Source organism: Crocodylus porosus, unplaced genomic scaffold (assembly GCF_001723895.1).
Source record: "Crocodylus porosus isolate Cpor-Errol unplaced genomic scaffold, CroPor_comp1, whole genome shotgun sequence".
Lineage (NCBI taxonomy): Eukaryota > Metazoa > Chordata > Crocodylia > Crocodylidae > Crocodylus > Crocodylus porosus.
The window spans coordinates 7,580,963-7,599,477 of NW_017728936.1; the positions used below are offsets into that span (position 1 = coordinate 7,580,963).

General features: G+C 43.5%; 1 protein-coding gene across 1 annotated transcript; it reads right to left on the minus strand.

The window, feature by feature from the left end:
* Positions 1-540: 540 nt before the first annotated feature.
* On the minus strand, positions 541-17,867 carry LOC109318030. Its single transcript, XM_019547041.1, has 2 exons — positions 17,861-17,867; positions 541-2,540 (listed from the first exon to the last, which is right to left on the minus strand). Exon 2 carries the CDS (start codon positions 2,521-2,523, stop codon positions 1,411-1,413), a length of 1,113 nt encoding a protein of 370 aa, XP_019402586.1. The 5' UTR covers positions 2,524-2,540; positions 17,861-17,867; the 3' UTR covers positions 541-1,410.
* Between the last annotated feature and the right edge of the window lie 648 nt (positions 17,868-18,515).

The following is an 18,515-nucleotide window of genomic DNA, read 5'->3' on the forward strand; positions in this document are numbered from 1 at the left end:
ATGCAGACAGATGTAGGGCTGTGTTTTGCAGATTATCCACTCTATTAACATCACAGTCTCAGAAGTCTTTAAAAGGTTGCATGCATTTCCACTTATTAGCCAATCAGGCTAAATTCAGGCAACAGCACCAGCACACCATGGAGTCTCTCATCTTAGAGCACTTCACGTCTCCAGCTCTTGTAATATTTATTCACCAGATTAATATTTTAAATGCACGCTCAGTTACTAGCACCCTGCAAGTCCATCACCTTCACCATTGTACCTTGCCCTGATCCCTCAAACATTCACTTTCTTGCCTTCCACCCCCAGGACCCCAAGTTGCAAGAACAGAGACTTGCTGTTCTTGCGGAGTGAACCCTATTTTCATGCCACCTAGATGGCACAATGGAGACAGAATATCCTGTTTTTAACCTATGAGTGTTTCTGTATCTTATGGCCACTTCAGGATGCATCTACTGCATTCTTTCTTCTAGAGCCCGCTTTGATTTCTAGTGCCCCATGTGCAAAGGAAGAGAGACTGCTTAAATTTTATGGCTCTTCAGCTTGTTAGGAGAAGCTTTCCATGATTCCTGTGCCTTTCAATTAAACAGGCAGCTATTCTGCAGAAGCTTTATTGCACTTCTCTCTTTAAGCCATCATCAAGTAGGAACTTGCAGAGACACCCTCTCTTGCAATGATCATAAAAGTTTATTAACCATTACAAACATTAAAAAAAGTCAGTTGATAATTCAGGCTGCAATCACTAACCCATATTCCAGCAGAGACGTACAATAGATCTACAAAAGAAATATAAAGACAACATTAAACTTTTGCACCATTAAAAAAAAAAAAAAAGATACATACAATGGATGCACTGAAATTCAATATCTGTAAACTAGAGGAGCACATGCAAGTACATCTGCCCAACACTGAAAACATGGCAACACACACAGTGATCAGTAGCTACGCTTGAGTTACCTAGAGATTTTTAACAAGACATTTGACTGCTCGAGCAGCAGGAAGAGAAACTGATTAGCACTGTAAAAAAAAAAAATATCTAACAGCATTGGGTTAAGGGAAAATTCATTCATTAAACTGAACAAGTCTCAAACTTAATTTCATTTGGTTGTGCTTCTTGCAAGAAACTACCATTCCCCATTCTGTGAGAGGGATGAGAACATGCTACACATACATTTAATGGAGCACTACACAAGAGTCACCCCCCATCTTTAAATATACTTGTGAGGAGGAAGATGCATCATGTGTTCTTGTAAGGCACTCTCTCATGGCAGAATTGGAACACCAGACTGAACTACAGCTACAGACAATTTACTGTACATGTATACTCTGACATTAGGGCTCCAGTAAGTCTGATGGACTTGTAAAAAAACAGAATGAGTCCACATACATTCCATGAATAGAGGGCCAGCATTATTTAGCTGGGCAGGGTGCTCCAGGAGCAGGTGTAGGTTTAATGCTATAAGGTCTGCAATCCAAAACTGGAGCTATTCCCCCCTGATGCTCGAGGGTCTTTTCTGCCTCTTCTTCCCCGTGGTTCTCAAATGCTTGAGGCACTAAGGTTTCCAGATGGGCAGAGTTTGTTTCCCCTCTTCTAGACAGGCAAGTAGTAGCAGTGGAAGGCAAGACCTCTTCTGGAAGATGGTCTGGTTGGTCCATATCCTGCTGTTGCTGCTCTGGATTAGCAGCTGCAGGTGCCTGGCCTTCATCAGAAGCATCCAAGGACCCCTCTCTTGCCTCAGCTCCTGCTGGGACAGCCAGGACTCTGTCATCTGCTCTGCTCTCCTTGCATTCAACCTTTATTTCCATCGGCTCTGCTGCACGCTGCTGCTTGGCCTTTTGTGCAAGCTGTTCACCATTTTGGGTCTCTTGCCTGGCTAGATCATTTGGTTTGTTCACAGGTTCTAGTGCATTCATGCTGAGGGCCACATTTACTGGGGAGACCACATTAGAGGGTTGCAGAGTTAATGGTGTCTCAGTGATGCTCCTGGGGGTCACTTCCATGGCCTGCAAAACAGATGTTGCCTCTGTAGGCTCTTGTGCCACCTGTAGAACAGATCGGGATCTGGTCTTCTCTATGGTCTGGGCAAACCAGTTCTTTACAGGGGGCTGAAGAGTCACCATAGCAGGCTCAGTCCCATCTGTTCCTTGCACAGGAGTCATTGCAGCATACTTTTCACTCTGGTCTTCAGCCAAAAGAGGCTTGTTCTTCTCCAAGGCTGTCTCTGCATCAGGTGCTGCCTCAAGGCCCTGTGCAGCTGCAGGCTGTTCTGTGGCCTGTGCTGAGTTTTGGGGCTTGTTCCTTTGGGGAAGCTGAAGTTGCTCAGCACCTACCGAGGGTGGTGCATCAGGCACTCCGCCCTTTGCTGTAGCCTTGACAGCCTGAGTAATGCCTGAAGCAGGCCAGGCCTCAGCACCCTGCAAGGCCTCTTTGGCTTGCGGAGTAGCATCTGCCTCCCCCATCTCTTGCTTGGGTTCTGTTTCAGGTGCAACTTTGGTCTCTACAGCAGCAGGCAGGGCCTCCATAAGTCCTTCTGTGGTGCCTGCTAAACAAGGGATAATTGCATCTTCAGCTGACTGAGCTTCTCCAGCCTCTTCTGCTGTTTCAACAGGTAGCAATTTGTCTGGTTGTGTTGGCTGGGCCTCACTAGCATATTGCTCAGATGCTTCCCTAGTCTTTGCAGGAGGTTGGTGGTCCATCCATGCAGGGGCTTCCTCAGGGACCTGTATAATAGGCTGAGTCTCACTGGTCTCATCGATTGCTTCTTCAGCCTTCTGTTTCTTGTACTTCCCACAAGTCATACAACAGCTGGCCTTCTTGCTGAATTCACTCCCCATGTTAACAGTCTGCAGCAGCAGCAGCACCTGAAAAAACACAATGAGTGGCCATATCATTTCATCGTAGCAAGCAAGCCACTGGCATGCAACACAAAATACCCTCACAAATGATGTGAAGGAGCTAGTGGGTATGTGGGCACTGTTGGGAATCACTGGGGGGCAGGAGGGCTAACATTCAGGGTCACAGCTCTGCTATGCTGAGTATTGTATAAATATCAGCATAATTCCTAGTTTGTAGGCACTACAGCAGGACTCTAGCTTACTACCCTCACAACCACTGGGAGGTACACTTAGGATGAATTTCATGGCAGAAATGCTGCCTTATGCAGCACTCATTTTTGCAAGATCAAAACTCAAAGCAATAGTACCAAGACAAGTTAAGCATAGCACATGTCCATCTTTACTCCCAGCAATGCAAAGTCAGCTTGCTAGATTTATGAACCGGAGATGACAACCAGACTAAGCCTACTGTTACCTTAGGGAGTAAGATGGCTCAGAGACCTTTTGTTAATAAGCTTCTGAACTCAGGGCATTAATGATTAGAGGGAGCAAGTTTCTCCCTCCTTTAAGGGGGGGGAAAGAGCATTATTTTATCAGAGTAGTCAGCATTGTGCACAAAAAGAAAGTCTTATTTACACATGTAAAGCCATTAAGGCTTGAATCTTCTTCTAGCTTATTGAAGTATAGCTATTAAATACTCAGCTACAGAGGTACATTCTGCTTTGATATAGCTTGGGGCAAGTCAATTGTGGATGACAGGGCTGTACAAATAGGAGTTGTTGAAAAGACCATGCCTGAAGTTTAGTAGCTTCTCAATCTACTCAATGCCTCCACCAAAACACAGGGTCAGTTTTAGATGACTGCAAGTTACTTAAAGCTCCAGTCTCATTCCAAAAAAGTGGGATACTCCCAATTCACAAGTTTTGAAAGGATTACCCTAATTTTGTGTTTTCAGCCACCACAGTAGCTTTCAGAAAAGACACCACCAGTCTTAAAATGTAAAGCATTGCAGGTGCGTAAGACAGTAACAGCTATAAGCTTTGGCATAGGAGCACAAGAGACTCAAGAATCAGAAGCTACATACAATGAACCTACCAAGTTTTGTTATTTTGAAAGCGTCTCTTGTGATTTTTTTTAAGTCCCTCAGTTTAAGCAAGCGGGGATAGTGACACTGCAGTCATTAAGGAAAGGATTAAATAGAACAGGGTGTGTAGTTATCCAGCCCCTTCATACATAGATTTCAGGTGTATACACTTTTATTATTAAATACCAGTTAACTCTACTTTAACTTACCCCACTGAAGTTAGGGGTCTGAGAAAACACCTCAACCCTTAGGGTAAAATAGCTGTTGACTTACCAGATTCCTATGAAGCAACTTCCAAAAAAAATTAACAAAACCTCCTATCGATCTCACTTAGCTTAGGCTGGTTTAAATAGGACTGAAGAGCCACACAAAACCCATTCCCCCAGCTTCCTGAATATTAGTTCCTACAAAGAAGTGTTCCCTTCTACTATGCTTCCCTTTTGGAAAACAAATGTTGTAGCTACACCCCTCATGTCTGGGGCATGTATTTTATGGTCATTTTATATGTTGCTTTAAAGGATTAAAATGAAATGAAATAAAATAAAACGGAACATGGGTTTTATTTGAACTGGCAGTCACTAGCAGTACACCTTGTCAATGGCTGCCGTAGTGCAGGCTAACAAACACATCCAAATCTAAAGAAACAGTTATAAAGGAACAAATATGGTCTTATCCTTTGCCAATCGGTGCACAATGGTACTTATCAACCCTGTCTTTACTATCATCTGCTTGGGAGCAAGGCCACCCTTGAAGAGTTAGTGGTTTCACTGAGGTTGCATATTGAATGGAGATTTTTTTTGCGTGTGCAAGTGGGGGGGGCACATGTACACAATTGGAAAGTGGACTCCTTTTCAAGTAACAGCTGATCTCCAAAGACAGGAGGAGAGTGACAGAACTTGCTTAGGCTCAGCCCCAGCAGCTGATTCAGGAGCACTATTTAGGACTGTTGGTCTGGCTATTTGCATTTCAGATGAGTTCCCAGGCTAGGTACAGACATTCAAAAAGCCCAAGGTGGAATCAGTCTAAGTTACACAGTTTTCTGGAAGCGATATAGTTTAGATGGGTAGTGAACAGAACACACATTTGCCCTTTAGTGGAGGGAGCAAATCTTAGACCGGATTCCACCATGTTTAAACCAGTCTGTGTGCACCAAACTTATGTTCTGTTACAGGTATGGACTGGTTTTGGGCATCAACTTCTGTACTGTTCTGGGTATAAACCGGTTTCCAATCACTTATACTGGTAAAAGTGTACTGTACCTGGCTGCAAATTTTGGTGGCCTCTACCACCCCTCATCCTAGAATTATACAAACTGACTGAGGCCTTGCGTTTCCACCCCCATCTGCTGGAAATCAGACCTCAGATTTGAGACTAAGCATTTTCAGTCATCTCAGACAGACTTAGGTTTTCATCTGCTCCCTGTCTATTTGGGCTCTGGCCTGCCAAGAAAAAGATTCAATCAGCTTCCTCATTGCTGTTATTTGTGATGTCTCCAGAGAGCTCGCCTAAAACACATGCTCACCCTAAGTGGAGAGAGGTTGCTCATGAAATTCTTTTATATAACTGTTTTCCAAATGCTTTTATGTGTTTGCTCTTGGGTTTCAGCCTTAGTGAAGAATGTGAACAGCGAATGACTGAGACTGACCACTAAATGCTGCAATGAAAAGCTAAATTGGCCATTTTCAGTTCTCTGTGCCCCCTTCTCTTATTATTGCACAGAGAAAGCCTTTTATTTTTACACATATACTTGATTGTGGGACTACACTCACTTCGACTCACTCAGGATGGGGGTAAAAATGTCCTTTCTTTCCTCAAGCATTGTGACCACGCCTGTGCAAGGAGACATTAGCTGTTGTTCTCCAGGGAATGGAGTGATCAGGGTCAGACCAGGGCACAAGTCAGTACTGCTACATTCCTCCTTTGTGCCACTGGGTATGTCTACACAGGCACTTCTTCTAATGTACATTAAATGTAGTACCTCCAATGTGTGGTACTAAAGAAATGCGCATTATGCTGCCTTCACGTGCAATAATGAATGTGCACAGTTTTAAAGCGATGCTTAATGTGCAGTAGCCTATTTTACTGTGCATGAGCATCATTGCACTTTTTATGTGGTGCTTTAATGCGCAGTAAAATAGGCTACTGTGCATTAAAGTGCACATGTAGACATACCCAGTATGTTCCCATCGAGAGAAACAGCTATGTTCCATTCGCACCAATCTCTCTGTAAACCAAGTAACGATTTGTTTACAAGAGACTACATAATGACTACTTTACATGTACAAGAATAGGGTCATGTCACAGAGCTGGGGGTAGATTCAGCTCTTCCTGAAGCTCTGTATACTTGGTGAACACTGAATATGTGCAAAGGTCATCTCAAGTGTGTTCCCATGCTCTCTCTGCTGAGCCTTTCTTACTGAGCAACTTCCTTATCATTCGCACAAGGCTGTCCCATGTAAAATAAACTGGCTGGAGTGGAAACCCTAGACACGCTGTTGACTGTCCTTACAAGGACACTGGATGAGTGACTTGCTTATATGCCTATTTTGTGCTGCATCTCAGGTACCAAAGCCAGGCTATAGTGGAATAGGAGTAATGTTTGGGGTAATCTTGTTGTTCTGCACATTCTCTAAGCCAGCAGTTCTCAACCTGGGTGCTATGGCACTCTACAGATCCTTTTAAAGGTGCTGTAGGACGCTGCACAATATTAGTACTGGTAGGTGTGCAAATACCTACACATGATCCACAGGAGAAACCTAGAGATTTCAACTAGAAATCCATAGGGTTAAAAACATTCTGACCTACTGCGGTCTTCTATGTTCCTTGTAGTAGGAGAATTGCTCTATTAGAATCATACAGTCACAGAAAGTTTGGGTTGGAAGGGACCTTAGGAGGTCACATCTAGTTCAGCCCCCTATTCAAGGCAGCAGCATCCCCAACTAGATCATCCCAGTCAAAGCTTTGTCTAGCTGGGTGTTAAAAACCTCCAAGGATGGAGCTTCCACCACCTCTCTGGGTAACCAGCTCAGTGTTTTACTACCCTCCCGTGAGAAAATTCTTCCTAATATCTAACCTCAACTTCCCTTGCTCCAACTTGAGGCCATTGCTCCTTGTTCTCTCATCTGCCCCCACTGAGAACAGTCCAGCTCCATCCTCTTTCGAACCCCCCTTTAGGGAGTTGAAGGCTGCTATTAAATTCACTCTCAGTCTCCTCTTCTCTGTACTAAATAACACAAGTTCCCTCGGTCTTTCCTTTTAAGTCATGTCCTACAGCCCCCTCACCATTTTTGTTGCCCTCTGCTGCACTCTGTCCAATTTGTTCATATCCTTTCTGTAGTGGGGGCCCAAAACTGGACAGGGGACTCCAGATGTGGCTTCACCAGTGCTGAACAGAGGGGAATAATCATTTCTCTTGACCTACTGGCAACACTCCTACTGATGCAGCCCAGGATGCCATTAGCCTTCCTTGCAACAAGGGCACGCTGCTGGCTCATATTCAGTTTACTGTCCACTATAACCCCCAGATCCTTTTCTGCAGAGCTGCTGCATAGCCAGTCAGTCCCCAGCCTGTGCTGGTCTGTGGGATTTCTCCATCCCAAGTGCAGGACTTTGCGCTGGTCCTTGTTGAACCTCATGAGATTCCTTTTGACCCAATCCTCCAATTTGTCTAGGTCACTCTGAATCCTAGCCCTACCCTCCAGTGTATCCCAGCTTGGTGTCATCTGCAAACGTGCTGAGGGCGCGCTCTGTGCCGTTGTCCAGGTTGTTGACGAAGACACTGAACAAAACCAGCCCCCGGTATCAAGGGGCACTCCACTTGATACCGGCTGCCAACTAGACATTGAGCCATTGAATCCTACCCTCTGAGCTCGATCCTTCAGCCTAGTTTTCTGTCCACCTTACAGTCCAGTCACCCAGCCCGTACTTCCTTAGCTTGCCTGTGAAAATGTTGTGGGAGATCATATCAAAAGCCTTGCTAAAATCAAGGTACACCACATCCACTGGTCTCCCTGCATCCACAGAACCAGTCACCTCATCTCAGAAGGCAACGAGATTGGCCAGGCATGACTTGCTCTTTTTCTGTAGTCAAGAAATGAGTGAAAGCTATGAGACGGCATTTTTTGTGGGATGTTTTGAGTCTAACAAGGGGTGCCTTGAGTTAAAAAGGTGGAGAACCACTGCTCTAAGCATAACAGTAGAAGTTGTGGGTGAGGTCCTTAGTGAATTCAGTAAGGCCTAGAAAATCAAGGTCGCTGCCTAGTTAAAAGTAGACTTCTTCCACACATTTGGGGAACAGTGACACCTTTTTCTTAAAGCAGAGTTGATAGACATGCAGCTAATCCTAAAGTTCTACCTTTTCTCTTTGACAGACTCCCCTGATTTATAGTTTCTCTGGGATTTCAGCAGGGTCAAATCAGGCTTTCTTGCAAGCTAAAGCACTGTTACATGAGACACCTATGTATGAGTGGTAACTCATGTTGTCCCACACAATATTTACAAGCTTTACTATAAGCTAAGTCTGTTTAACCAAGGAAATGCAAAGGAGTAATTTAACTTGAACATGAACCCTTGAAGTATTAAAAGCAGTGTAGAATTGCACAACAGTTATTAAATATCTCAGTGTGTGACAGCTTATAAGTAGTAAACTTCTACATTACAGAGATACCAAAAGGCCCCATTGGGAGTAGGAGCTATTGTCCATGATGATATAGGCAAGAGAGTGGTCAATAAGAGTAGGATAAGACAGTACAAATTAACAGGGAGGATGATGCACTTAAACAGAAGCAAGGCAGCATAATGCAAGGACTCGGTTGTAACTAGAGCCAAGAAACAGCTGAAAAAAAATTGAAAAAAAATCTGTGCTTCTAAGTGCCATTAGAGCACAAACAGTGACATGCAAAGGACTTCCCCCCTTTTAATACTTTTGAGTTACACTTTACTTAGGTTGAGAGTCCAGGAAAGCTTAGCTTGCTTTGAACAGCTAGAATCTTTCTCTTCCAAGGTTGGTGCCCCAAAACCTTATGGACTGAGAGAAGCAGACAGCATGGGTGATGCATGAGAGTTGAGGGCATCCTGCCCCTATTACAGAGTCAGTTTAGTGCATAGCAGGGAATGCTAAACCAGTCAGATTTACAGGGGAAGTAGATTTATGTCAGTACAGGTCTCTACACGGGGAGTTAGACTGGACACTTGACTGCCCCATGGTAACAGGAGTCCAAGCAGGAGTGTTTATTCTCAAATCATCTGGGCAGCAAGCTATATGGACCTCTTCTGCACACACAATCACACTATTTTTTGACAGTTAAATTACAATGTGTCACATTAGGAATTCAAGACATAGTGTCATGCCCCACAACTCTATACCTTGTAGAGGGGATCCAGTGGTATCTTTTTGAAGTCATACAGTTTCACTTCATGCATTGCACATTTTTATTCTGCTTCAGTAGTGAACTGTTGAAATTCAACAACCCTGGCTTCAATTTCCATGAACAGGCCAGTGGACAGAGTGGCAGGTGATACAGTATGCAGTACACTGTCATGGGAGTGCTTAAAGTTAAAGTCACTTTGGGCACTCCTGGTTGCTAGTTTGGAAACTGGCACCATGAGCTTCCTGGTGAATAACCGCTATTAGCTAAAGCTCTTCCTCCTCCTCTTTCTTCCATTAGCTTAGTTTAGACTTTATAAAGCTGTAAAAAACACAAAATGAACCAGCTCCATGAGTTAACATGGAAAAAACTGTGGCTGGAGTTGAAAGATATGCAAACTCTGTTTCAGTAATAAGTCATGATTCTAGCACTGAACCAGCACTGGAAATATCTTGTATAAGGACCCAGTATTTATTAGGTCAGCTAAACTAGATAATACAACCCTTACTTAGAGCTGGTTTCACAGGCTCCAGAAACATTTCCTTGTCCCAGCAGTAGTGTAAGATGGAAGGAGGTGGGAATCATTCAGCTGACTACTTACAAGAGCGCCAGCACGGCAGCTAGGACTTCCAAACATCCATCACATATTCTAGTCCTTGAGTGCAAGGATAAATATTTGTTCTTTCATTGACTCGTAGCCATTTTATAGATACAGGCTTTTCAAAGCTTCGTCTTACATGATTACTTAAGTTATGAACCCAGCTCAATAAAAACTTGTCAAATATGTTGTAACTTCTGACAGCCTGTAACCAGCTTCTGTGCTATAATGCTCTGCCATTATAGAGACAGTTCAGACCTAGGGTTGCCACCTCTGAATCTATTCTGGGAGGTTTCTGAAATGCCAGCGTGCCCGTGACGCACCATGCAGACGTGCCCACATGCTTGCATATATCCGTTACGAATTACCGTGCATAGACTTTACACCAGGAAGGCAAATGCACCTTACTATTACATTTTAAAAACCCGAGGGAATGCTGTATAAATTGGATTCAACATTTAATATTTCTTTTAAATGAATGCCCTATCATTTATCTCCCAGGTGACTCAGCAGTCTCTTGGAGACGTATATCTACCTCCTGGAGATGCCAGGGCAATCCTGGAGGATTGGCAACTCTACTCAGACGCTCTTGTTAGCCTATTTGCCACTTCTTTCTTTTTGGCTTAAACGTTTGTTAAAATATTTTAAAAAAATAAACATTTCTTCTTCCTTTTAACTGTGCCCACACTATTTGCTTATATGTACAAATTTACTGAATACCACAACAACATAAGAAATAAAAGTGTATTGTAAAAGAGTTTTCTTGTGCGTTAACAAACTCACTCCACTACCAGCTTTAAACCATGCATTTCGTAAGCTTTTCCCTCTAAGGAAGACTAACCTTATACAGAGGCATGTAGCCACACAGAGCTACTTCCCCAGAATTACCCAGGTATTAGTGCCATCAAGTCATTGTTCCATTTCTCCATTGTTCTCTGTTATATCATTTAAAGAACAAAGATGCTTTCCATTTAGTGGCCTTATGTGGTTGAATCATTTCTATGCCATCTCCAGATGTTCTTTCTCCCAGTTATTATGCTCCTAGTGTACAGTCAAACTGTTGCACAGAACAATGTATACGTAACCGTTGTCAGGGGGTTACAGATGCCTTTCTGTCCTTGAGACACAGAGGGTGCAAGTATTCGAGACCTTGACTGGACAGTCTGCTCTGTTTAGCTCAGGCTACAGGGACCCCTGTTTTTTAGCTTGACACATCCCTGGGTCAGTGACTGCTATTGCTAAGATAGTAGCTGCCATATGGCAGAGACTCTTCTAGTTCGTGGGCTGCACAAGGACCGGAATAAGTTTCCTTTGTTCAGAAGCAATATGCAGTCAGGTGGTCAGCGTGTGGTATGTGCTTCTCCTCTCTGGTTCAGATCCTCAGAGGGTGTATACATATTGCAACTGTCAATTAGATGGGCTGTTTAGTTGCATTTGGAGGGACTCACACTCCTGATGCCTGAGGTCCTCCAGATCATTCTCTGGTGTCAGACAAGTTGGTCACTACCAAACATTCAGGTGCATCTGATGGGCCATAGCTAAGAATATAGCTCTTACCCAGGATCTAGCAGCTGAGTGTGGTAGCAGGTTGCTTTCCTGCTTTCTATAACCAACTCAGGTTTGTGCAGTTAGGGGTTCGACTCTGGGTTCACTTGATCTCAAGTGACTGCCCCTCCCAACTTACTCACAAGGCTCACTTTTGTTGCCATACTTGCACAGATCACTGGTTGGCTATGAGGCATAGGCAGGTAAAAAAGGTGCCTAGAGAGAAACCTTTAGTAGCTGAGCTAAATATTGTGTTGTGAGACATCACCAGATTTGCCTCCTGCAAGGCTAAGTAAATTGGAGTGGTCATGTGAACCTACATATTGCTGTACTAGAAAAGACCAATGATATCCCCAATCTGACATCCTGTCTCTGGCCATGGTAGGAGCAGATAATCCAGAGGAAAGTATGAATGCACAATTTGCAATAATCTGTGAATGAAGGATTCTTTTTTCCTAACATCAGGCAGATAAAGCCTAATGCTTTCAAATTCAGTTCAGTGCCTTCCAACTCAGCTGTAGGTACTCACAACCTTTTAAGGATGCAAACGGCACCTTAAATGTAATGACTGGCTTAGGCAGTGAAGTAGGAGGTTTAATAACCCTTAAAAATAAATGCTTTGCTGAATTAGTGCATATGCAAATGGTTCTCTTAATTTTGATAAATATTTCATTTCCTTCCTGAACTGCAGCAAGTTCTTTGTCTCAATATCATGCTGGAGGAATGAGTTCTATAGATTAATTACATATTATGTAAAAAAATAATCTATGCTATTAGTTGGAAATTTGCTTCACTATGCTTCAGCTTCATTAAGTACTACTCATTTTCCTGTTATAATGAGGGAGAGCTGTATTTTTTCTACGCTATGTTTTATGCATCTTTCTTTTCCTGTCATCTCTGAAATAAATAGCTTTATTGGGCCTGATTCTCATTAATTCTAATGTGAGCAAATAACAGTTCTTTTTAAGTGGATGTAATCTCATCACCCAGAACTAAGCTAAAAGCAGGGGGAGGGGGGCAAACCAGCCTATGCTTCCAACTTGCCTTGTACCAAAGGTCTTACTTGTTCCATAGGTTTTTTGCAGATGAGATGAGACAAGACAAGAGACAAAAAAAAAAAAAAAAAAAAAAACAAAACCCACACACAACCAGCCAACCAACCATAAAACCATAACAAAGCAAGCAACCCCCACTTCTTCCACCGTGCTTTTATACAACATTAGACTTCAGGTTGACAGAAGGCAGAAGATACCTTGCGTCCCTTTATAAAATGCTTGTTAGAGCAATGAGAACTAATAGAGATTTGTACCAGGGAACAGGCTTATAAATTCTCAACATGCTTGAGTGCAGTGACCATCCTTATGTCCAGACTGCACAGGATGGTGCCACATGGAGCAAGGCGAGATCTACCAGCAAGAGTACAACCACACTTATTGCAGCACCTTCTATGTGTTGAAAAATGGGATGCAATACATAGAAGAGAGGGGAGCAGACTCAGTGACTGGAAGAGGCAGGAGAGAAGACAAAAAAACGCATTTGAGATGAGAGCTGGATTTTTGGTTGTAGCCATGTTGGTCTAAGACCATAGGCAGGCAAGAGAGCATTGAATGAAGAGGAACAGATTAGACCCCCTTAAAGACTTCCCCACCTCAATCTTACCAGAGGTGTTGTTCAAGTGACTTTTTTTTTGTGTGCAAGACTGGTTTTTCTTGTCGTTCCTTCTCTAGTAGGAGGGGAGAAGGGGTGGGTGAAGGGAGGGAATGAACATTTTTAAGAAGTGCTTAAGTCCCATTGACTCTAGTTGGTGCTTCAGTGGCTTTGTGATCTGTTCTTCCTCCCCCGCAAATTCAAAAGAAGAATTTTCAAAATGTATTGAATTTTATAGTACGTAAAATCTAGACTGAGTCGGGGCGCTTCTGAAAGTTTTGGCTCCCATGTTCACAGCCAACTGCTCCTTGCAGATTAGATGCAAACATATTGCTCAAAATGGGTAGTGACTAGACAAGGTGCAACTGAACAAGCCATATGCTTTGAAGCAGGCAAGCAGATAGGAGAACATGAGTAACACTGCAGTACCTAGAGACATGTATATTGCAATGATCATAAAACTGATTTTATTAACAGTTAAGTGTTAAAAATTTCCTTTCACCAAAGTTCTAAGTAAAGAAGAGACTTGAGTGGTCTCTCGCAATTGGAAAGGTAGCCATTATTTAAAGAATTAGTGTTAAAAGGAGAAAATGGCTGAATATTTGGCCAGTACATTTTAGATGCAACATGCCTAGAGAAATATAGAGAGATCACCACTTCTAAAAAAAGAACCCAGAACACACACAAACAAGCTCCATGCCACAGGTATAAGCATGCCATCCAGACCCCACCTCAAAAATGTGACACACCATGCGTTTCACAAGCCAGAGTGGCAAGTAGTTCCCTTTCAGTGCAGGACTTGGTCCATTCAGTTCATTCTGGCACTGCAGGCTCAGGGGACTGAGTTCTTGTGCTGGGGGTGCAGACATGGTTTTCACCTTTTTCATTGAAGGGAAAAAAAGAGGAGGAAAGAAGAGGTATGAAGAGCATGAGGTTTCACTATTACTTTGTCTGGAGTCCAAAGCTCAGGCCAGTTCACCCAAGGCATCAGAAGACACGAGTCTGTTGCCTCCCTGCCTTCATCTTCTTTGGTTACCATACCTTCCCGAGACTAGGAAATATCTATTATTGCTAAACTCTGAAGCTTAAAGGCCTGGTTACATGAATTTGGCCCTTTGGCTGTGATTCCAGCTGCTCAGGTCCGTGTCTGAGCTCCGTATCACTCTCCGTTTGAAAAAGTTCAGAGTTTTTCCTAGTTTATTGCAGGTGCTTGTCCATCTTCCTTGTCTTCTGAGGAAACAGCAGATCTCTGGGGCCCCTCATCCTTCAGCTCTTGGGCTCCTGCAGCAGACTGGATCCCACCAGTCCCCATATTGGTTTCTGATGTAGGCAGGGCTTCAGTCCTCGGCACAGCATCTGAAGGAACCTCAGACTCACATGGGAGCTCTTCTGCCTTGATGGTTGATGCCACAGCTTTACGACCCGTAGTTTTCACATAGAAAACAACAAATGTATCATCTGTACTGTATCTGAGCCCCATGCTCCGTGGCAGCAGCGCAGCTTGAAACCACTGGGAAACAGCTAAAGAAGGGTAGGGCACCAATTAAAATCTCACTGAAGCTGGCAAGGAGGGTAGGGGATGCCAAGCTTCTGGTAACTATATCAGCAAGGCTCCATCAACCAATACCAGCCTCACCTGGAAGACAAAGAAAGCTATGTTAACATCCACATACCTGAAGCAATTAGCAATGTAAGCAATTACCGACTGCCTGGGGGAGGGTGCCTCACATGCCTCAAGTTTTAAGTGCTGATGCTCAGTCAGATGGTAGCCCCTGTTAGTGCACGACACAGTGTGAAGTGTGACTTGTTTGAGAGTCAGTTAATTAGCCGGTCATAGCTGGTTTAGAGCAAATTGCTCACAGATTCCGGGTGGAATCCCTCAGGATGCCGATCCGGGAAGAAACAACACAACAGCCCCTTATTAATGGTCCCTCAGACCCACAGCTGTTGTTAGATTTTTAACTCAACTTGGTAGATTTTGGCAGGGGGGGAAAAAAAAAAAAAAAAAAAAAAAAAACCAGAAATTTCAACCAGGAATAAAGCCTCAAACTTAGCCTAGGTTTTCTACAGGGCACTTAGCAGTGCAGGTTTTGGGACATACATTTGGATTTCTCTTTGGCAGTCAGATGCACAGAAACCAACTGGCTTTTCAATCAGATTGTTTCTATGCTCTCAAGGGTTATAGGGCAACGTTGCTCCTGGTCAAGCACTTTGAGGCAACATTCTTGTAATAGGGGCATTTTTTGGCTAGACATGGTGTGATCAGGCCTTTCTATGGTTTCACATCTACACGCTCAACAGTAGCAGGGGAAAGACAGATGACAAACATCTGGGAGGACTACCCATCTCTCCCCAGGGAGAAAAGAAAGAAAAATCCTAGGGTCACCATCTTAAAAGCACCCCTATGCATCCAGACTAGTGACACAACAATTAAGCCAAACTAACAAGCAGTCCCAGCAAGACGTCAAAGCCTTAAGGAAAAATGAATAAAGATTCACCCCCAAAGCAACAGTGAGACACACTAATTACACAGGCACCAAACCTTTGCACAAACTCCAGCCCCAAAGACAATGCTAAGCCTTTATGCTCTGATCTTAAATAGGGCTGGGTGGTCACACACAATTATTTCCCCACAACTCAGAACGTTAGTTCCACGTGCAGCGCTGTTCCTGCTCTCATTTTGGTCCCTGATATGCACTGCACGATAGATGGGAGTGACTTTTACGCTAGTATTTGATGACAGCGTTGACTATGAGTGTATCAGCGTTTGCTTTAACTTTTTGACAATTAAAATACAAAACACTGGCCTATTTATTTAGTTTCCCACAGAGCCTTCTGTGCAACTTTAGCAGGTCAATCTGTTGTACCTTTTAATTCAGGAGTTACTGTGTAGAAAACCCTGTTGACTATAAAAAGAGACACTTTAGGAAGAGCATCCTGTGGCATTATCAGTAGTATGCAGTTTAGTTTCAAACCTAACCTGCACCCACCTCAGCATTGTGGAGTTTGTTGCTTTTTCATGGCTGCAGATTAGATAGATGTTCCTTGTCCAAGGTATTCACATGTTTTCAGGCACTGCAGGAGTCTTCTCTTTTTCACTGGTGGAGGGTGAGACGTATGGACACACCTGCAATTTAGGAGTAATTCTTTCCAAAACCATGCCCACAACAAAAGCAGGAGTTGAAAGGCAAGTTTTAGTTCATGCCCCAGAGGCAAAGGTGGATTCAGATCTGGTGACATGGATCAGTTCATCTGAGCTCAATGATACTGTGAACCATGACTACCATTCTCAACCTCAAAATAAATTAATGTCTTTGGGGCCTGGTGTTTCTATCTTTATCCCCTAAATAGTCACTCAGCTTTAGGTTGCTGCCTTTCTGTTCAGTCAAGATCATGTCAATCCTTAATATTTTTCTTGCTCAAGTCCACATCTGTGCTGCTTAGAAACAAAGAGGCCCCACTATTTCTCGTCTGTTATTTCTGAAGTCACCTTCTGACTGTCTGCCTTAAAGATAAGGGGGTCTTTGGTGATGGGTATAGCTAATGCACCATGAAAATAAAATATGAATGAACTGGTTTATTTCATTCCTTGAATTGGATGTGGTAAAAGCTAGATACCTAAAAATGGGTTACAATAGGGGGAAGGGTTGAACGGTGGGATGTTCTGGAGCAGTGGGTGGGCAAGGTGACTTTGGTAGCACTATTCTAAATATATTGGGATGGCAAGCTAGAGAACTTGGGGAAGGGAATTAATACGACTCGGACAAAAATTGGATGGGAGAGAGCGGAGAAAGGATGAACTGTGATGAAATGTTGAGGGAGATCAAGATTTAGCGAGGCAGAGTCGTCCATCCTGCACCCTCAACTCAGAACTGTGTCAGGTTTGTGCCGACTGGCTCTTTGGTCTGTCTTCCACCTGGGTGGCTCACCCCCTCCTTTCCTTTGTCTTTCCATTTCCTCCTAATATCCCTACTGAAAGGATTTAGGCGACAGAGCAAACTAAAACAATAAGGAAACTATCATGATCTTTGCTTGCATACACTGCTCCTTTTCTTCCCCCTTATGCCCTGTCTGTCTCATTTTTATTTAAACCAATGATTCGCAACCAGGGCACTGTGACACCCTGGGGGTGCCATGAGGTGCCACACAATGTTAGCCCTGTTAGGTGTGAAAACATCATTCAGAAGACAAACCCCGAGATTTTAATTCTGAATCCATTGTGTTAGAAGCACTCTGACCTATTGTGGTCTTTCTGAGTTCTGTGAGACAGAAGAAATTTCTCTCTCATCTTTCTGTAGTTAAAAATCAAGGGAAAACCAAGAAATGACATTTTCCAAAGGGTGCCTTGACTCCATCAAAGAGTGCCGTGAGTCTAGAAAGCCTGAGAACCACTGGTTTAGACTGAGACAGAAGCTGTCTCTTATTCTGTCATTACAGTACCTAACATGATGGTGTCTCATTTTCATTTGACCCCTATTAAGCACTGCTGTAAAAAAAACCCGTGAGAAATGGATAGTAGCACTGAAGTTGTAAATCTACACAGCTAATGGAGTTGTTAGAGAGACCCAGTGTATTTCTAATGCACCCAGCTCAGTACCCTGGATGACAGGGAAGTGAGGAGGAAAGTGCCCGGGGGAAAGCAGGCAAAGTAAATTTCTGAGAAAATAAGTTTTGGGAAAGAAGCTGAAAAGCTATAGCACTGAAGCTCAGAATTAGCATGGAGGCTAAAAATATTGGGAGCTTGAAATATTATTGAAATATATGGAGGCTTAAAAATATTGGAACATGCAATTATCACCAGGGAGAAATGGCAAAAATGTCCCCAAGGAGGTGTCTTTTGCTCCCTTGCAGCAAAGGAGCCATCAGTGAGAGAAGAGAACCGAGACGTCAGCAGAATAGGGAGTAACAGATTGTGTGAAGGTGAATCGGCACAGAGGAAAGTCCCTTTGCCTTGGCCAGAGTTGGTCATTGGTCAACAGCCCTGGTGAAGGCAATTTTGTTTAAGAATGAGAGCCAAACTGGCAGGCAAGAAGCCATATGAACAAGAAGCACGTGCCAGGGTCTGAGGCACAAGAGGATAGATGGTAACAGAAGGGAAATGTGGAACTGGGGATAGGGAAAGGCATCCAGAACCATTAAAAAGGAGTGGGTACAAAGAAGCACATAGCAGAAATATATCCAGTAAGGTCTTGTCAGATGTCTATTAAAATCACCGGGAGAAGAAAGGAAGGAGATGCTTTTAATTTATCATTTGACTGTGTCATGCATCCCCATGCCCCAAACTATAGCATCTACCATTGGAAAAGATAAAGGCCGGAGAGCTAAAGTTGCTCGACTAACTTTCTGCAGAGGCAGCAGAGTGGGGGTGGGGGGTGGAACGCAGCTTGAATTGCTTTGCATCTACGCATGCATTTAAGGCAATTTATTGAGCTGTTGCCAA

Excerpts from the sequence above, each read along its gene's own strand:
- LOC109318030 (XM_019547041.1), bottom strand. The coding sequence starts at position 2,523 with ATGGAGGCCCTGCCTGCTGCTGTAGAGACCAAAGTTGCACCTGAAACA.